Source organism: Rhinoraja longicauda, chromosome 3 (assembly GCF_053455715.1).
Source record: "Rhinoraja longicauda isolate Sanriku21f chromosome 3, sRhiLon1.1, whole genome shotgun sequence".
Lineage (NCBI taxonomy): Eukaryota > Metazoa > Chordata > Chondrichthyes > Rajiformes > Arhynchobatidae > Rhinoraja > Rhinoraja longicauda.
The window spans coordinates 29,332,870-29,354,639 of NC_135955.1; the positions used below are offsets into that span (position 1 = coordinate 29,332,870).

At 41.2% G+C, this 21,770-nt stretch overlaps 1 protein-coding gene across 7 annotated transcripts in view; it reads right to left on the reverse strand.

Annotated features, from left to right (window-relative positions):
• The window catches only part of tjp2a (tight junction protein 2a (zona occludens 2)), a 110,912-nt gene that overhangs the window by 23,533 nt on the left and 65,609 nt on the right, over positions 1–21,770 (reverse strand). For 6 of the 7 annotated variants that reach the window (XM_078395362.1, XM_078395380.1, XM_078395358.1 and 3 more), the window contains 8 exons: positions 18,240–18,343; positions 17,416–17,569; positions 11,439–11,553; positions 9,334–9,461; positions 6,075–6,153; positions 3,157–3,307; positions 1,684–1,792; positions 702–924 (listed from right to left, as the gene is read on the reverse strand). In XM_078395362.1, the coding sequence (XP_078251488.1) occupies positions 702–924; positions 1,684–1,792; positions 3,157–3,307; positions 6,075–6,153; positions 9,334–9,461; positions 11,439–11,553; positions 17,416–17,569; positions 18,240–18,343 (1,063 nt within the window). The remainder of the gene's footprint in view (positions 1–701; positions 925–1,683; positions 1,793–3,156; positions 3,308–6,074; positions 6,154–9,333; positions 9,462–11,438; positions 11,554–17,415; positions 17,570–18,239; positions 18,344–21,770) is intronic. The other variant, XM_078395350.1, reaches the window with a different exon arrangement.

Below are 21,770 nucleotides of genomic sequence, written 5' to 3' on the forward strand. Positions count from 1 at the left end.
GCTGGTTTCTGCTAAAAAATGCATACAAGTGTGTGCATTAATTTAGGCTTTTTTGCAAACACTCGATTGGTCGCCAGCTTTTCATCTTCCCTCCAAACTTCGTGCTCTAAACCATGGAATATAAAAGCCACGGAAACTATGACTAAAGGGACACCATCTCTGTACGGTCCGGCAAAGCTATCCAGTCCAATCCCACATTCTAGCTCTTGGCTTCAAGCCTTTTACATTCAGGCATAGTAAGTGGATATCCAGACACTTCTTAAATGAAACAAGCAATTTGGTCTCCACCAGCAAACTTCCATCATCCTCACTTAGCATTGCGAGGCCGTGGAAGTCTTTCTACTGAAGGCCTTAGGTGCTCTTTCACTGAGAACCTTCAAGATTAAGTGATAGACAGTTAAAGAATAGTGTAATAAAAATAAAGACACAAAGTGCTGGAGCTACCCTGTAGGTCAGGCAGCATTCCTGGAGCACATGGATAAGTGACGTTTCAGGCAGGACCCTTTGACACAAAGTGCTGAAATAACTCAGCCAGTCTGACAGATGGTTTTTTGTAAAGGTTGTAAGGCAGATGTAGAATATCCACCATGATCTTATTGAATGATAGCGCAGCCTCAAAGGGCTTCATAAACTCTAGCTGCACTTATTTCATATGGTTTGCCTTTACTAATACAAGTTGCAAGATACAAATCAGAATTTACCTGCTTTTATTTGGAACGATTCCTTTCTCCAGTTGTCGGACATTGTCAGGGCCAATTCTTACTGCCAACCAGTTTCCCAATTTGCCATTGTATAGGGTATCCAAAACCTTAAAGACATCCCCTCTGGCAAAAGTCAAGCTCTGCGGAGTCTCCTTCTCATACTCAAAGTGTGTCCTAACGAAGAATGAATCTCCACGGCCCGAGTTAATAATTTCTTTGTACACTGGTGGAGAGAGGAGGAAAATATTATGTTGGACTTAGAAGCAAACGGGTGCATTCTATTATCTGTTTCCACGACCGTGTATACAGGCACAATATAAGAGAGCAGATAACTATCCAACCAAATAACATACATGCATGTAGATAATATGATGCAACGGAAAAATCCACTTCATTCACTGCCAGGATCTATTTTGGAATTTCCACTACTTTCCATTTGATAATTAAAGACTTTGGAAACATAAATATATCATATTATATGGTCACCAACTGCCAACCTTCTCAGAAATGGAGGCTCATCAAGCCACCATTGTCTAATATTAGGTCCAGGGGTGGTTGAACAACTCGGCCTCCAATGGTTGACTCATTATTTTCCATCAGGGATAAGTTCACAGCAGATAATCATCCTGATAGGCAGCCACTTTTATACCACCATTGGAAGAATAATAATTGACATCAAATTGTGACCAAGATCTCATGCATGTTCCAGAGTTCTTCTCACTTTTACATGATGCCTTTGACAGCACAGCCTCCTCTCAGTCCTCCTATCCTATAGCCTCACGCATTCTTTGCATTCCACTGAAATAGCTGACAAAATGTTGATGCTCAGATATGGGATACGAATTTTCAGCTTGAGGATTCAGGGGAAAGTGTACTAGTGAATGACCCAGAGTACATTCCCCCAGCCAAGAGCAGATTTCTTCTGCCAAGCTTTTATTAACAAATCAGTTTAGTATTTACTGCCTTAGCCCACACTACTTACCATCATACTTGCTCTGAGCGAGGATGGTCACATCTTCACCTTTCGGAATTTCTAAGAGGTAAAGAACTGCTTCTTCACGCACAATACTACGGAAATCCATGGAGTTTATCTGGAGGGATATACAAACAAGTTAAAATGGTCACCAAATCATTAGATGGAGGAATGCACTTCTACATTTGTTTTCCTTCAAAAAAATAGCTTGTATCAAGCAAAAATCAGTATAGTTATTGGATCCCACAGAATTAACTCTTTCATTATTTCACTATGATGTTCATGGTACTAGGTAGCATTAAATGGGCCATTCAGTAATTGTGACCCTACACACGTTTAAAGTGAGATTTGTTTTTTAAACCCTGAAAAGATTTGCTTTTCTGGAATTCATCCACTTCATTTGGAGGTTCCTATTGAACTCTCTTCCAGGTAACATCTTCCAGATTAAATATGCTGTGCAGGTGTGGAAATGTTTCGCTCAATTCTTCCTATTGCCAATTAGTCTAAACTGCTGATTACTGGCTCATCTTGGCTCCTCACCACCAGTACTGCACCATCCCTGGGCTGAGGTGATGGGATCAAAGTGATCATTACAAGGTTGATGATGCAAAGCCCAATGATTGAGCAAATTTCTAAGTCCAAGACCCTCAGACTATCTTTGATCGAACCTTACAGGTTTTATCTTGCACTAAATCTTATTCACGTTATTCCCTTTATTATGTATCCGTACACTGTGGATGTCTCAATTGTAATTATGTATTGTCTTTCCGCTGACTGGTTAGTACGCAACTAAAGCTTTTCAAGTACCTGTCATTGTACACGTGACAATAAACTAAACTAAACCAATATATGAACTATTTAACATGTTCTAATCCAATATTGAGGCATGTTGTACAAAAAAAAATCCTCTCATTCACACCATGCAGAATCTATCAATATTTGTGGAGAAATAGATGGACGTTTGTCATTGGTTTTGGTAAATGCTTTCAACTGGGAGATACTGAATTATATTTAATGCTAAAATCACTTGATAATATGCTGGACCAGGCAATAAAAATGCACAACACAAAACACATTGGAATAAAAGTATCAGTTACGAGTTCAATGTTAAAATGGAAATGATAATTTGAAAACAACTTGGACAATTTGAAAACAATCTAGAACCAAATCATCTCCATTACAGTGTCCACAGTGGATCCAATTCCACTTAAACTAAATAGAAAGCGATTATTCTCAGTCAACTCTTGAGAATACATACAATCGCACATGGTAATTCAATATCTATGTTCTCCTCTTCACTCCCATTCAATTGTTTTTGGGTGGATGGTAGGAACGTCACATGGAAAAGATATCTCAATCATGTGGGAGAAGAGGGATATAAATGGGCCTTGATCTGACCCACCTCGCTCCCACACTTGTTAGTCTGAACTAGTGCTGTACAGAGGAGAGTCCATGGGTGAAGCAGGACGGTTTTTACATTACCTTGAGAAGCTGATCTCCTTCCTCAAGACCTTCATTCTCAGCTGGGCTACCTTCCTGCACTCCCGCCACAAAGATCCCAACATCGTTGCCACCAGCAAGTCGAAGGCCAACACTGTCACCTTTCCTGAACTGCACCATTTTTGTATCTGGGCTATAGTAAATCAGAACATGTTATTCACTAAAATATTTCACCCTGCACTGTTAAAAAGCCCCCTTCCATCACCATGGTGTCATCTTCTTATTATATGCACCAAGATACTACTAGCAACATCCCCTGAGCCAGTGAGCTCCACTATCCAGAAGGGGAAATACAGCAGGTACATGGAAAGGCCACCATCTGCCAGTTCACAGCAAAACACTCATCCTTCTAATTTGGAAATTGAAATCCCTGCTCCTTCAAGGTTAATACATTTAAATCTTGCAATGCCTCATGTGCACCTCACAGACTGTAGAGGTTCAAGACAACTCACCACAGTCTACTCGGGGGTTGATTATTTATGAGCAATAAATGTTGACTTTTACACTGATTCCCACATCCCATGAGAGAATTTAAATAATTAGATCTAGAATTCTTCTGGACAATAAGAGTCCTGAAAAAGGTGGCACCCACCTTAGGCAAAATTAATTGTCATGCATTTGTGCCCCAAAAAATTATGCAACTCAGAAATTATTTTGAAAACACAATTATAGCTACATACCTATAATCATAATATAATTCAATAGTAAAACAAAATCAAAAGTTTGAATGATCTACCTTTGCTTTTATTAGATATGGGGAACTGCAGATGCTGGTTGACAAACAAAAAGGTCATAAAGTGCTGGAGTAACTCAGTGGGTCAGGCAGCATCACTGGAGAACATGGATAGGCAGATTTGGGTCAGGACCCATTTTCAGACATGAAATGTCGCCTATCCATGTCCTGCAGAAGTGCTGCCTTACTTGTTGAGTTATTCCAGCTCTGTGTTTTTTCTGCTTTTATTAGAATCCAAATTCATAAATTCTTCATTTAACATGCTACACGTTGAACTAAATCAATATCCAATTTAAAAACGTGATATTTGTGAAACTTAAATTCAATGGACTGTGTCAAAGATCTCAGTCACTCAAATGTTAACAATTTACCCATGCAGCAAACTCTTCAATATACCTTGCAGAATGTATTGAAGGAGACTAATTAAATCACCCCTGTCAACTCTTCAATTGTCTAAAGAATGCCACTGCATGCAGACTGGATTTGATGTTTGCTTGAGCAAGGTAATAGCTTTACAGAAACAATTTGTTGGAAGTGAAGCAACATCAAGACATTTAGGATATGATAAGATTCATGAATGGGTTTCCATCTCTAGATAGGGATCCAGTTAGGAACCAGAAAATAAGACAACATTAATAAATCCAATAAGAAACAAGACAAATTGTCTTTACCCAAAGCGCAGTGGGAATATGAAATTAGCTTTAAGCGGAGTGCTGGAGGAAAATAAATTAAAGAGAAGCTAGACAAAGACATGGGAGAATGGAAAGGAAGGTTCTGCAGAGAAGGAAAAGTGACATGGAATGTGAGATGTTTTCAAGGAGCATAAATGCTGGACCAGTTGAACGATAGAGAGATCGATAGGTACTATGCTACACAAGAAAGTATTAGGACACGTGGCCCAAAAAAAGTTTCATGGACAAAATAATAGATTTAAGGGATATTCAGCTGTGGCACAATTACGCCTCCCAGCAGGCTGTGGAGAAACCAAGGCCGGAGCCCGCGGGTCGGAGCCAGCGGCGGCTGGGGCCTGGGTCGGAGCCAGCAGTGGCATTCGGAGGACCCGGCAGTGATAGCGGAGAGGTTGGTACGATAGTCGATGGGAGCGCCGACTGACGGACAAGGATGGACCACGTGGAAGTGAGGATGCCGCTGCCGGGGGAAAGACCAAAGGAGGACCTGGCCTGGGGGAACCACCGTGAGGGAGGGGGAAAAACAAAGGACCCAGCGTGGGGGAGGGGGAACAATGGGGGACGTGGCACAGATACTTTGTAACTTGGATACCTTGCAAGCAAAGAATTTCACATAAAGTGACAATAAAGTATTCATTCATTCATTAACAGTGGGGTAAGAGATTATAGATGTGTTTGGGAGCACCGAGGTCTTGTTGTGTTGGACAAGTATGGAAATTGAAACATTCACCGTTCTTTAGTATTTTCTTGAAGTCACCATTGAGGAGGAAACCATACTGATAAGAACAACCAGGGAACTTAAAAGACTCCAGCCCCCATTTCATTACAACTCCATTCCCACCTTAATATTCACTCACTCCACCACCATTTGACCGTGCCATTCATAATTGAGACACAAGGAACTGCAGGTGAGGGTTTACAAAGAAAGGCCGCAAAGTGCTGGAGTAACTCAGCGGGTCAGGCAGCATCTCTGCATTTATAAGATTTACTTCCCTTTTCAGTAGTATTTCCCGGGCTTCAACCTGGAATACCTGGAAGACCTAGAGCAACAGGTAATTGGAACACCACCAAATTCGCAAGTCACACCATACATGGAACATGGATAGGACAGATTTAGAGGGATATGGGCCAAACGGAGGTAGGCGGGACTAGTGCAGATGGGGCATGTTGGTCGGTGTGGGCACGTTGGGCCCGTTTCCACGCTGTGTCACTCTCTATGGCATGGAATATAGCACTGCTATTGCTGGAATTTTCTACAAGAGCTCTGTGGGAGTAACTGCACCTCAGATGACAGCAGGTCAAGATGTCAACTCACCAATACCTTAACAGCAATAAACACTGGTCTTGCTATCAACGGCAACATTCTGCCACCAGGTTAACAATTGCAATTCCGGGTCTATTGTGTCAGTTACGCCAACCAAATGAAATGCTTGCTCTATCGCTTGCTTTCTTTCTTTCTCACAGATATCTTGACTTACCCAAAGATCTCCTGATCTTCTGGACTTGGCTGGAGAAATTTCTTAGTAGCCATTACCACTGGTTCTTCTACTTTGGGGGCTATGGCAAAAAAGATTGGGTTGAAGGCATCACAAACATTAGAAAAGCTTTTATATGCCACATATTATGTTTAAACAATAAACAGATATTTCTGAGCAATTTGGGGCACCATACCTGTGTGCAGCGTAGGTTTACTAGGTTAATTCCCGGAATGGCGGGACTATCATATGTTGAAAGATTGGAGCGACTAGGCTTGTATACACTGGAATTTAGAAGGATGAGAGGAGATCTTATCGAAACGTACAAGATTATTAAGGGGTTGGACGCGTTAGAGGCAGGAAACATGTTCCCAATGTTGGGGGACTCCAGAACAAGTGGCCACAGTTTACGAATAAGGGGAGGCCATTTAGAACTGAGATGAGGAAAAACTTTTTCAGTCAGAGAGTGGTGAAGGTGTGGAATTCTCTGCCTCAGAAGGCAGTGGAGGCCAGTTCGTTGGATGCTTTCAAGAGAGAGCTGGATAGAGCTCTTAAGGATAGCGGAGTGAGGGGGTATGGGGAGAAGGCAGGAACGGGGTACTGATTGAGAGTGATCAGCCATGATCGCATTGAATGGCGGTGCTGGCTCGAAGGGCTGAATGGCCTACTCCTGCACCTATTGTCTATTGCCTTAGGTGATCAGTAGATATGCATCCCAAGATTAATTTGTTCTTCTATATCTTGTATCCTCTCAGTTATATTATATTTCCTTGTTTGTTCTCCTCTAACACATTACCACACCCTTCATTAGAATCAATTCCATTTACTTTTTCCTGCCTATTTGACACAGTATGCCTATTCTCCTCTCATAATACAATATCCCTCCCATTCTCCCACCTCATGCCAGGGAGTGCTGATTGAGAATGATCAGCCATGATCACATTGAAAGGCGGTGCTGGCTCGAAGGGCCGAATGGCCTCCTCCTGCACCTATTGTCTATTGTTTACAAGACTGATCCCAGGAATTAGTAGTTTAACCTATGATGAGTGTTTGTCAGCACTGGTCCTGTACTCGCTGGAGTTTAGAAAAGGGGGGACTAAATTGAAACATACAAAATAGTGAAAGACTTGGATAGAGTGGATGTGGAGAGGATGTTTCCACTAGTGGGAGATTCTAGGACTGGAGGTCATAGCCTCCAATTAAAGTAGGTTCTTTTAGGAAGGAGATAAGGAGAAATTTTGTTAGTCAGAGTGTGGTGGATATGTGGAATTCTTTGCCACAGAAGGCTGTGGAGGCAAAGTCAGTAGATATTTTTAAGGCAGATATAGATAGATTCTTGACTAGGACAGGTGTCAGAGGTTATGAGGAGAAGGCAGCAGAATAGGGTTAGGAGGGAGAGATAGATCGGCCATGATTGAATGGTGTAGACTTGATGGGCTGAATGGCCAAATTCTACTCCTATTCCTTATGACCTTATTTATCTCTCGCTGTTTAAAACTTGTTTTAAGGAGAAAGGTGCAGGTAGTGTGATGAGTGGGGGAAAGACTTGAAGACAGTAGATAGAAAGGGTGCAGAAGATCTAGTGGAGATCACATTCTCTGACAGAACCCAACAAGGTCCTATGCTCTACAAAATGACGTGAATGTGTCATTTGTAGAGCTTTTTTTCCCACGAGTGATAGTTCTACTCAATAACCAATGTATGTAGTCTCTTTTTTGCTCTGGTTTATTTTCACCCACATGTTTAGACCGTAATGGTGTATCCTTATTGTTTTGATGTGTTTATGCTTTATTCTTAATTGTTAACTGTATGTTTGTGTTGTCATTTGTGAGCGGAGCACCAAGGCACATTCCTTGTATATGCATACTTGGCCAATAAACGTATTCATTCTCATTCATTCAAAACATTTAAAATCAATGGAGACAGAGGAGTAAATATTAGCCCAAGAAATTCTCGAAAACTCCCAGGTTTTCAAAATAGAGACAATGTATTTTTTACTCAAAAGGCAAATCAGGACCTTCATTTAGAGTTCCATGCAAAGGACAGTACCTCAGATAGTACACTACTCTGAGCACTGCACTGGAGCAACGATTTGTGGGCTAATCTCTGGAGAATTTGAATCAGAAACCTTTTGCCTTCAAGGTAAGAATGCTACCCACAGACATGAACCTAGTATGGAAGCAACCAAAGTAAGCAAACTAGTTTTGCTAGTCACATGTACAACATGTGTAAAAAAAGAGTCATTGACTAGGTATGACATTAGTATACAAAGGTAAACTTGGCATGGTAGGTAGAAGTTGACAGACTGCAAAATCCATCCTTGTTTATTTTTAACATGACTTTGCCATAGCACATAAAGGCATGTTCGAGAGGGGCAAAACATTCCCATTAAAAAATATAAAAGAAACAGGACCTAAAAACAAGAGTCTAAGGATCAGTAAAGTGCTATAAACATAGAAGCACAAAGCAGGAAAAGGCCTTTCAGCCCATTGTGTCCGCGTTGGCCATTTGAAAAAGAATCCCACTTTCCTTACTCTCTCCCTGAAACACAGCCATTTATTTTTATCCCTTTTCAGCATTTATTTAAACACTTTTTTAAAGGAGTAATTTACTTTTCTTATACCATCCTTCCCAATAGCACATCCCAAAATCTTATTTCCTCACCATTTCTTTTACCAGTCCTCGTGACTACAGCCAATTCAAACAGTTTTCTATTTACTCAACCAATCATTTTCTTCATTTTGATCAACGCTCATATTCCTCCCCTTGCAAGGAGAATAATCTCAACCTTACTTAGTCTCTCCAATATAAAATATAGCGCAATAACAGACACTTAGGCCGATGCTGTCTGTGCCGACCATGATGCTGGTCTAAACTAAATCACGTTTTTACACGGTTCATATCTCTCTTTCTCCACGTGTTAATATGTTTGTTTATGTTTGTCTAGATGCTTCTTAAACATGGTTATCGCATCAGCTTCTACCATCTTTTTGGCAGCATGTTCTGGGCACTTAAAAAAAGTGGCCTCTGTAAAAAAAACTTGCCTCAAATCTCCTTGTATCCTAGGGAAAATAATCTGACCATCTACCCTATATCTCTCACTTTCATATTCTTCTATCAGGAAAATAGTTTGTTTAAAAATATGTGCATTCAAAAACCCCAAATCTCCAAAACTTGTAATATTTTTATTTTTAAACGAGGCAGACATCTGCATCACATTTTCCAAATATCTTTCTCTCCAAGAAAGGGATGATCATTTTACCTCTGTAATTATCCTCAATCACATCTTCCTTCTCATAGTCAACTGCAGTAGGCAGGTCAGTCCTTGCTGCAAATGGAGTTGGCATGGCTCCCATCCTCACCAGTCTGTTGGAGGGCTCCTCTTTGGAACTGAGCAAAAAGAAAGCTTTCAGTAGTTGTGACCTTCAATTATAAACGCGACGTTTGGCAGGAACTTGCGAGGAAGGAACAAATGAGACTACTTAAAGTCTCTTGCATCACGATTCCTTCACCACCAATTATTCCTTCTTAAAAATATTTTTATATTCAATCATTGCCCAGTACTGCAGAAGCTCAGTTCCAAGATAACCACCAATAAATCCAATAGTTAAAATTATTTATTGAGAAGGTAGCGAGAATGTGGAACCGACTCCCACAGAGTGTTGCTAGGCAAACAGCAGAGATGCATTTAATGAAAAGCCTGATAAACAAATAGAGAAAGGGACAGAAGGATATGATGAGGAACAGGACGTAGTTAATGCAAACGCAGGATTGATTGATGAACCAGTCTCGGTGAGAGTTGAGGCCTGACCTCTGGTTTCGGAGCTTAGAGCAAGGGTGGCTGGCCATGACAGATTGTTGGAACAGTCACCTCTAGTGGTAACAAGGGCATGGATGACAATTGCAGCACCTATGATCCCTACCAGGGGTGGAGGAAGTCAATGTTTAGAGATAAAAAGAGGCACATAGTAATAGGGGGCAAATGTGATCCAAAGCTCATTTTGGGATTCACTACGATCCTGGAGCAAATCAAGTCAGATGACATTTGAATGGCGCTGGTCTCACAATGACCAAAAAAGTGGTGCGAGCCACATCTGTTCCAAGCATCAAGCACCCAACCTACACCGATACCAAACATCCTTCATATTTTATTTTCTGAACATTCCCATTAACTCCCTCTGGATGCCACGCCTTAGGAGCGATTTACAGTAGTCAATTAATAAACCTATACATTTATTTGCATGTGACAGAAAACCCACACGGTTACAGGGGAATATGCAATCTCTATGTAGTTGGCAGCACAAGTCAGGATTGAATGTGCATTGCTGGAACTGTGAGGCTCGGCCAACTACGCAGTATGCTGACCAGAAATGCCGATTGGTGCAGGGTAGAGTATGTAAAAGTACTAATGGATCACTAAGACTATGCAACTAGTTCTGCTGTAAAGAACGCTTCCAAAGTGCGAATGAGATACAACACCATTGATGTATTAGGTACAACTATTATGTGGGACAAATTGGTTATGACATGATTTCAATTGGGAACTCGAGAACCACTTACTTTGAAAATTGACCAGCAGCAGAAAAAGCAAGCTGCCTTGCAAAAAAAGTTTCCATGTAACTTCCCAGCAGTAATCAGACACCATTGCCTATTAAAAAGTCTGTCAATTTCACTGCAGGTGACCATTGAAAATGACAATCAATCACTTCAATTGACACTTGTGCAATGATAATCTTCAATTGACACTTGTGCAATGATACTCCACTAAACAATAGCATCAAATGCCATTATTTGAAAGTGCTGTGCCTTTAGTTTTTTTAAGCTTGCAGTCACAAAAATAAACTCATACCCATTAAAAAGATCTTGCGGGAAAAAAAAAACTTGTTATTGTGAGTTTGAAAGCATTAGTCTCCATCCCCTCACTTTTCTATCTTGACACGATTGTATTTGTGATGTGAAGAACTACCCGTACTTTGTTTCGGGATGACTTTTGAGTCTTTGTTATACCAGACATTGTCATTATTTAATATGTGCTGTGCTGATAGCTCTGCTATTTGCCTTGCTAAGGAGCAACACTCGAGTCTATAATCACAACGGAAGGTAGCTCGAATGGAGGCTAAATAACACTGTTAGGATTGAAGAGCCTGTTTCCGAGCTGAACATTCCGTGCTGCAACAACATGTTAAGAAATAGAAATTCACAACGGTCATCATGTTCCCCCAATAACCCTTCTCTGTAATTATCACACCGTTATTGCATGGTGCTCAGCATCCTAGTTTCACAAAAATCCAAATGGCTGCCATGGGAAAGCAAAAGGCAATGTTAACTATGGATTCAGGATGTTTAGATGACAGGGGGGAAAAGTACCTTTTCTTGTCAGTAGTTCTTCCGGAAGAATGTGAAGAAGCATCGGAATGTGGCGACTTCCTTTCTTCTGGCGGAGGTGAATATGATGGGTTTGAATCAATTTCAGAGATCTCTGCTGCAAAGAAACATTGCGTTCAGGTATATTATATAAATGGGCAATTAAGTCCATACCATTCGCCGTAGAAGTTAATCGCACTCTGGCCCGTTATAAAAAAAGGAAGAAACCACTTGCAGGTGGCTTAGCAGGTGACAGGGAGAGATTGTATCAGAGATTTAATCCAACAAGGCACAAAGCAGCAGAACAATCCAAATCAATGATTGTTTCCAATTCACTGGATGAATTTAAAAGAGAGTTAGATAAAGCTCTTGTGGCTAGCAGAATCGTGGGATATGGGGAGAAGGCATATACCGACATTTCCATGGGGCACAAAGCAAACCTAGGGGCCAAGAAGACAAGACAATAAATCCAAAAGGATTAATAAATATACCGGGTCACACTCTCATCTTGCTGCTGCAATTGGGAAGATGGTACAAGTGGCTGTAGGAAATAGGTGCAGGAAGAGGCCATTCGGCCCTTCGAGCCAGCACCGCCATTCATTGTGACCGTGGCTGATCATCCACAATCAGTAACCCGTGCCTGCCTTCTCCCCGTATCCCTTGATTCCGCTAGCCCCAAGTCCTCTATCTAACTCTCTTTTAAATTCATCCAGTGAATTGGCCTCCTGTGGCAGAGAATTCCACAAATTTACAACTCTCTGGGTGAAAAAGTTTTTTTCTCATCTCAGTTTTAAATGGCCTCCCCTTTATTCTTAGGCTGTGGCCCCTGGTTCTGGACTCCCCCAAATTTGGGACCATTTTTCCTGTATCAAGCTTGTCCAGCCCTTTTATAATTTTATATGTTTCTATCAGATCCCCTCTCATCCTTCTAAATTCCAGTGAATACAAGCCCAATGGCTTTGGACCATGACATCCAGGTCAAGGGTAGCTTTATCCCCCATCAATAATCAGTCTCTTGAACGACACTGTACAATCATACCATAGCAACCATTTACTAGGGACGCTGTTTGATTGGCACTAGGTACTTTAGTTTGCACTATTTTGGTCTGGATACCTAGTATTACTGATAATTTATGGTATATTTAATTGTTGTCTTGTTACCATGATGCGCCTGTAAAGCTGCAGCAAATTAAAATTTCATTGTTCTGTTCTCGTTGCATATGACAATTAAACATTTGTGACTCTCTTGAATCTTGAGAAAATTCAGAAGAAAACTTATCCAGAAAATCTTAAACTTGTTCCCCCAGGGAGTGGAAGAGGTGAATTGCTGCAGAAAATATGGAAGGAAAAACAGATGAATGATGTGCCCATGAGATATGATGAAAATGATTGAAACAGCCAATCAGCAGATTCAAAGGGGAATTGAATGGGCATTCTAGGGAAAATAACTTGCTGGTCCATGGAAAGGGTGATGGGATTGATCTACTAAGAGCTTATATGGGCTTGATGGATCAAATGATCTCTTTCTATGCAGTTAACGATTCTTTGACCAGAAGTAGGAGAAAAAAGTTTGAATGGCGCATAAACATCAACATGGACTAGATGGATTACATTTTTGTGCTTTATGCTTTAATCCTTTGAGCATTATACAATTTAAAATTAGCAATGAATGTGATAATAAATGCCAACTAACCGAAAGATGGTGGGTTTGGAGTACTAGTTTGATAGAATATTGTTTCAAGAACAGATTCCTCCAATGTTCAAATCTGTGATTGGTGGGGTGTGGGGAAATCAAAATAGCTGGCTGTTTTGAATTCTGCTCAGGTGCCTTAGTTTAATGAATGCCGAAAAGTCTCTACAACACAATCCAAATGTCATTACAACTGGAGCCGATGCCATAACAGAATCCATGGAAACAAGATTAACAGTGAAAGCAGTTCATTTTCCAACAGATCAATGCAGATTGGAATGCCTTCAGCTAGCAGCATGAGAATTGGGACTGTTCCATCCCTGGTAGTCATGTTTGGCAGAGGTAACAGAAAAATGTAGTAATAAAAGCAAGGCAATGTAAAAACAATATCAAACCACATTCAAACTATACCTTCCAACCCTGAAAGTGAAGTTGCATTTTTCTTTACTCTCAAAGGTTCAAAGGTTAGTTTATTGTTACATGTACCAATTAAAGTAGTGAAATGCAAATTGCCTTACAGCCATACTAAAAATAAAGAAACAAGACACACAACTATATAAAAGTTAACATAAACATCCACCACAGCGGATTCCACACATTTCTCACTGTGATGGAAGGCAATAAAGTCCAATTTTTTTCCTCCTTAATTAGGGATTACACAAACTCCCCTCCAAAAAGTGAGGCAGAAGGGTAATTGAGAGAGGTTTTTAATACAGTAAATATTTTTTGTTAAGTGGAGATATCTTCTCCACATCCATCCTGTGAAGCAAGACCACAACCAGGGGCTAATAAATACAAGACAGACAGTCACCAATAAATCCCGAAGAGAATTCAGCAGAAATTCCTTTACTCAGTGACCAGAATGTGGAACTGAGTAGATTAGTGGTCATATTACTGCTCAGACTTTAACCTGTGATTCAAAGATGAATCCAGTGGAAGAGCTCAACATTTGAGTGATTAAGTAAATTCCTGTAAAGGTGGCAATAAAATGCATAGCTCGTTATTGTCTCATAATGAGACCTGCGACCGTTAAACCAGCAATATGTGTGATCAAAGCTCTCGCAAAGAACAACTAGTCCCTCGATTCTCTGAAGTCATTCTGCCAGAAGAAATAAGGCTGAATGGACCATCATGCATTAACCTCAGAAGAACTGAAGAACAGAAGAGAAACATGACAGCACCTTGGAAGCACCTTCAGTTGTACAAGACTGCAATGGCACAAAGCAGCAGCTCACGTTCGAGGGGAACCAGAGACAAGACATTTCATTCTGGTCTTACCGGCAACGGTCACATCATATCATATCATATCATATCATATATATATATATACAGCGCGGAAACAGGCCTTTTCGGCCCACCAAGTCCGTGCCGCCCAGCGATCCCTGTACATTAACACTATCCTACACCCAATAGGGACAATATTTTACATTTACCCAGCCAATTAACCTACATCCTGGAGAAGATTTTTATTAAAGTACAGGGATTAGCCATGACAAATAGTGGAGGTGGATTAAAAAGGGAAAAAGGAATAGAAAGATGCGCTAAAATAAAGGGGAGATGTCAAGGGAGGCTGCAGCACAGCATAAATGTCAACAGGATAGGATTTTGCCGAATGGCATTTTTCATTTTGCTGGGAATTCTGTGCAATTTTCATTAAGTGGCATTAGAAATCTCAAAAAAACCCCACAAAATTCTCAGTCATAGCAGAAATAGGCCCTTTGGCCCAACACATCTGTGCCAACCAAGTTGCCTAACCGAGTTAGTTCCATGTGCCTAACTGAGCTAGTCCCATATCCTTCCAAACCTTTCCAATAGAAGGGGCGGCACGGTGGCGCATCAGTAGCGTTGCTGCCTTACAGCTTCAGAGACCCGGGTTCGATCCTGACTACGGGTGTTGTCTGTAGGGAGTTATGTACGTTCTCCCCGTGACCTGCACAAGTTTTTTCCCCGGGATTTCTAGCTTCCTCCCACACTCGAAGACTTGCAGGTGTGCAGGTTAATTGGCTTGGCATAATTGTAAATTATCCCTGTGTGTACGTTAGTGTTTATGTGCGGGGATCACTGGCCGGCGTGGGCCAACAGACCTGTTTCCGTGCTGTAAAGTAAAGTTACATGTCCAAGTGTCTTATATGTTGTAATTGTAACCAGCTGTACCCATTTGCTCTGGCAGCTGTTCCATATGTAAACTGCCCTCCGTGCACAAAATCTGCCCCAAGATGTGTTTTAAATTTCCCACCTCTGACATTAAACCTCGGCCTTCCTCAACCCTGGGGAAAAGACTGTGGCTATTCAACTCATCTTTACCTCCCCTGATTTTACAACCCTCTTCTTTCCTTATCAGAGATGCTTTGGTCTTCTTTTCTACAGCTACTCAATTTGTCTGAAGAAGGGTCCCGACCCAAACGTCTGTCCGTTCCCTCCACAGATGCTGCCTGACCCACTGTGTTCCTCCAGCAGTTTTTTTTTTTTGTTGCTCATCATCATCACAAAATATTTTTGCACCCTTTCCAGTTTGATGGCACCCTTCCTGTAACAGCATGGACTGAACTATATTCAGAAAAGGGAAGATATTTCCACTTTGAAAGAAGCTTAAGCAGTTTTTTTAGAGACTCACCAGTGATAAAGATCAAGCAAATACTAAATAAACTATTTAAATGTTTCTATTCGATGTTCTTATTGGCCATAGTTTGCATTTGAACTGATTTTGCTGGAAGGATCAGATATCCTACAATTTAACAAATACAGGTATAAAATAAAGCCAGTTAAACAGTGACGTCAAGCAACTCTTCCCCTACATCAACTGTGAATGTTATTAAATACAAAATATCGCAAAAAGGAATGCAGCACCAAAAATAATGCAGAGGTATTTATAGTTCACTTCCTCTAACCAGTACCCAAATCATGTTTCACTTCAGAGGAGAAACCTGCAACTATAAATGAATGAATTCCCTTAAAACTTTCAATAAAGAAACTTTCAATACAGTTTTAAACTCAAAGTTTTATAGCATTTTAATTATTTTATCATTGTGCAGAGGGGATAATACTGGGACAGTGGAAGAAATCAAAACAGTTCGTAACAAAAAGAAACTATGGCCAGCATTTTGAAGGAAAATGCTCAGCTTTTCAATTTTGTTCCCTCATGTTCATGGGTTAAATTAACCCAATGATCACCCAGAGTGATTCACAGCAACAGGCAATTTGATTAAGCACAGATTTGTGTTTAGCCTCACGATAGATGCGGTGCTGGAATAAGTTCTAAATGTATTTTGTTATTTTAGAACATTGGTATTTGTTGCCCATTCTCAATTATTCCCTAAATGGAGCCGATTGCAACTCAGCTCTCTGAGCTACTTCTATGCTCGCGGTGAAGGTGCTCCCAAACGGTTCCGGTATTTAGACTGCAAATGAGGGGATGGTGATACATTTTTGTCAGTTGCTGCAGTGCTCAGGGGTAGGAGGGACATGCAAATAATGACGCTCCCTGTGCCTGTTGCTCCCGTCCAAAAAATAAAATCACAGTTTTTAGGGGGATTAAGAGGGGAAATGGATACAGCAAAATATTGAAAGAGTGACCATCCATTTAAAGAAGCAAATCAAATTAAAAACGGATTAAGATCAAAAAAGGAAGGGGCAAGAAAATGCAGAGATGTGAAGACGTTTTCCTATTCCTCCCAAAGGCAGTCAGGTGAAAAAACAAAGATTAAAAAAATTAAAGATGAAATCATGGAAAAAGGGTGTGAAGATCATAGGCATGTGGGGTTTATTCATTCAAAAGAAAGTAAAGAACAGTAAAATAGCCATTACTAAGAAAAACAAGGTTGTGCAAGAATTGGAGACTCAACAGCCAATGTTGAAGCTGCCAAGTGGAGCAGTTCCTTTTTACATAAATTAAAAAGCAAATGTGCAAGACTCTAAAAATGAAGGACAACAGAGATGTTGAAGGGTTTTAAGAGTGTGTGTGTGTGGGGGGGGGGGGGGGGGGGGAGGGGGTGCAGAGTCAAAAGGAGCCAATTTCCTGGACAATATTGTCACTGAAGAAACTTCTAAATCAAAATGAGTTCATGTACATTAACAGAAAAGGGACTCATATTTGTTGTACAAAAAGTGCTGGAGGAACTCAGTGGCTCAGGCAACATCTGAGAAGGGGATGGACAGATGATGTTCTTGGTTGGGACCCAGATCGGGAGTTCCTCTAGCAATGTGTTTTGCTCTAGATTCCAGTATCTGCAGTTTCATGGGTTGTCTTCTTAATACGAGTTGGAATTGTGATCACATATAGCTTTGCCTCACCTTCTGAATCAGATTCACTATCATCCATGGGTGGAATGTTGATCAATGTTTGCTTCATATCTCTTTGCACAACAAGCTGGAGTTTTCCACGTGATCGTTCAATCAATTTTCGGGCATCAGCCAGAGACATGTTTTCGGTGACTGTCCCATTGATCTGTTCAGGTAGAAACAATAGTCAGTGAATTAAGTTAAAGTTATCATTTCCTGGTAAATTTGATGACAAAGAACCAAATGCACCTGAAATACAAACATTATATGCAGTTACTAATTGTCCAAATTATCCAGCAAGCTCAAGGTTCGAGAAATACTATAGGCTACTAGGTGCTGTTCAATGTACACTGCTCCACTGTTTGCACAGTGTCTGGCTCTCTGGCTGTCTAGTATGTTTTAACAATTTGCTGGATTTGCATGTTAAATTCACAGAGAAAGTTAGAAGCACAAGTTTAACAATGTGCTAATTGTAGATGTAATCTACCTCCCAGACCTGTGCATCTCATTCCTGCAGAGTGAGTTCTTGAGATTTTGAATGCACCAAATTTAAAATTTACATCACTCATCCAATTTTGCTTTCCTCTTAACCAGGGATACCTGGAGAGCATAGTGTCTTCCACCCAATGCACGTTGGGGTTACACTAAGAGAAGGGAAAAAAACAGTCGAAGAAGGGACAAGAATTGGTTATAGCGTAACTCAGGAATCGCCAAGTGGTAGGTACCAAAAGGCCTCTTTGGTGCGGTGTAATTCTATAAAATCCTCAAGCAATATACATTGTGCAAACCAAACCTTGACCATCTTTAAAACTATTAATAAAGAAATAAAAACTTACTTTGAGGACAATATCCCCTTCGTGCAAGTTTCCATCCTTGGCAGCCAATCCTATTCCCGTCATCTCCTTGATGAAGATTTGACTGCCCAATCGAAGGCCATATTCTATTGGATAAAATATTGATTACTTTGAATGGCTAGAAGCACCGTAATTCAAATTCACTTTAATCTTGTGTTGCCTAATTGTGCCTCTGGTTCTTTTGGAGATTAATGCAGACATTGAAGATCACGCCACAACATTGGCAGAAGAACTTTCATCATAATTAACCTTGCTCCTGTTCCCCCAACTGACTACCTGGCCCAGATAGGCACTTTGCGGCATTTTTTAAATTAACAACCGCGCAGGACAGTCATCTGCTTTAGGATTTCCCCAATGCAATGCGTAATCTTCTCCCTCAGTGCTTCTCAGATGCTTGAGGCCATGTCAAACACTTCAACCAGGCCAATCTCAAGAGTGTGTAGTCGAAACATTAACAGCACATCTCCCGTTCCACATGGGGCCCAATCACCCTAAACCACTGTCACACAACCAAAGACTCCAACAGCTCCATCCCCCGACCGCACTTTAGAAAGTCTGATCAGCAGGTTCTGCTTCTATTCCATGCCTATAAGCAGAGCACAAGGGAGGACCCAGAACAGAAAATCATACCGTGCTGGTCTGAGGAAATAGATGAGATTCATTACAACCGGCCAGCAGACTCTGTGTAATGCCTAGGTGGCCTGCTGTATAATTTTGCCAGATTGTATGCAAAAACAATGAATTTTACTGTAACCAAGTACATGTGACAATAAACTATCATTGAATCATTGCTTTAAGGCAACCACTGACATCCTGTGCCAAAGAAAAGCTAGTTTTCATGACTATCGTCCAGTGGCCATAACATACACTGTCATCAAGTGCTTTGAGAGGCTGGTCATGGCACTCTATAAGCTTCCCAGCCAGCCTGCAGCCTCCACTGCAGTTTGCTTACTATTGCAACATGTCCAAGGCCTGCGTTTTCTCCCTAGCGCTGCACTCATCGCTGGAACATCTCGATGACAAGAACACCGACAACAGGCTCCTAGTTATTGACTCATCTCCAAACACCTGGACCTGGAAGACAACACCCTCCACTGTCACTGGACCCTTGACTTTCTGACGCATAGACCACAATCAGTGATGATTGCCAACAAAACATCCTCCACAATAATTCCCAAAACTGGTGCCCTACAAGAATGCGTTGTTAGTCCATAACTCCATGCCCTATACATCCTGCGCCAAATTCTGCTCTAATACCATTCACAGATTTGTGGAAGACACCACTGTAATGTAGCCAGATCTTGAACAATGACGAGACAGAGTGCAGGAAGGAGATAAAAAGCTGAGCAAAATGGTGTCGACAACTTCTCCCTTAATGTCAGCAAGATGAAGGAGCCAGTTAGAGTTCAGGGTACAAGGTGAAGTTCATGCTCCAATCTGCGTCAATGGCACCAACAATTTGTCCTGAACCAACCAAATGGCCAAGAAAAGCACATCAATAACTTTTACTTTCTCAAGAGATTAAAGTAGTTTGGCATGCTTCCAATGACGTACAAATTTCTTCAGATGCACCATAGAATGCATATTGGGTCGCATCACGGCCTGGTTTGGGAACAGCTCTGCCCAAGATCACAAGAAATTGCAGTGTTGGGGATGTAGCAAAACCTATTACACAGGCCAGCCTACCCACCCATCAACTCCATCTATACTTCCCCCTACCCTGGGTAAGCAGCGAACATCATCATGCCTCACCCCAGTCATTCTCTCTTCTCCCCTGTCATTGGGCAGAAGATATAAAAGCTTGAAAATATGTACCACCAGATTCAGAACTGCTTCTTTTCTGCTGTTATCAGACTTTTGAGCAGACCTCAAAACCACAGACCACAGATAGATTGCCAATCTACCTCTCTGCGGCCTTTATACTTAATCTGCACTTTCTCTGCAACTGTAATACTGTACTCAGGACTCTACTTATTTTCTCCTTTGCACTTCTGTTGTTCATTATTGCACTTTAATGCTTTGCATTCACTGTATTTACTCTTGTATCATTAGCATGCATACTTTTTTCTCCAAGCTTCATATTAATTAGGAGTTTCATTGCACCCTAGTGTACATGACAATATACTAATGAGATTCTTAAATTGCACTGACGGCATCATGCAAATCACTGTTTAACTTAACTGGAAGGTTCATTTCTAAATAGAAGATAGACATAAAAAGCTGAAGTAACTCAGCGGGACAGGCATCATTTCTGGAGAGAAGGAATGGGTGATGTTTCGGGTCGAGACCCTTCTTGGTCTCGACCCGAAACGTCATCCATTCCTTCTCTCCAGAGATGCTGTCTATCCCGCTGAGTTACTCCAGCTTTTTGTGTTTATCTCCGGTTTAAACCATCATCTACAGTTCCTTCTTATTCATTTCTAAATAGTAGTTTGTTAATAATGAATCAAATGATAGCTTTAAAATCTCCATATTGGGCACGCGAGGTTAAAAAAAAAAGAGGAAAATACCCGAGCGCTTGCACGAGGCATACAGTGGGGTCAAAAAATTGGATTTTTTGGGGAAAATTTACACAAAATTACCAGTTTCAAGCCTCTTTCAGACCACCCAACATTTGATTTGACAAATTCAGAATTTTGATGTCCAAAATTCAGAATTTTACATCAAAATTCATAATATGACACGTAATGCAACTTTTCAGAAAAAAAAGGTATCCTCGCCAAATGCGCGTACGCCTTGCGCTACATTCATGTGTGAAAAACGACTATTACTTCCAACAGTCTGGAGTTCCTGGACTACATGTACAATGTCAGGCCTGTCCCGAGTATATTCTGCTATTTATAGAAAGGTTATTGAACAGAAATACTTTTTACAACACAAAGAAAAAATTGTTTTGTTTTGTCTATTTTGCTTTTTCCTTACACAAAATGTACGACTAGGTTATGAAGAGTTTCATTTAAAAATGCACATATCTAATTTCATTGAAGACATACCTGCTCCAGTGGTCTTCAACAGCAAATCACAACAGTCCATGTCCCCCCCAGCCCCCACTCCTCTCCACCCCCCCACTACCGTCCCCCCCACTCCCACTCCCCTCCACCCTTTCCCCGACTCCCGTACCCGCCTACTCCCCTCACTCCCGCCATCCCCTCCCCACCTTTCCCCCCACCTCCAACCCCCACTCCCCCCCCCCCTGCCCCCTCCCCATCCCCTCTCAACATCAACGGGCCTCATGCTACGCAAGGCCGGGCCAGCGGCGAGGCGAGGCCGGGTGAGGCCAGCAGCGTGAGGCGAGCGGCGGGGCATGTATTTTGCGTAAAAATGTGAGCTGAAATCGGAAATGCAATAAGAAAGCGGAAACTTTCCGCCAAATTCAGAAGGGTTGGGAGGTCTGCTCTTTTAGTGCATTTCAAAGTAAAAACGGACATTACAAAATAATGTGAATATGTCACTGTTATATAATCTTTCACTTAAATTTAATATTTATTCATTACAGTTCCACCACTGATTTTC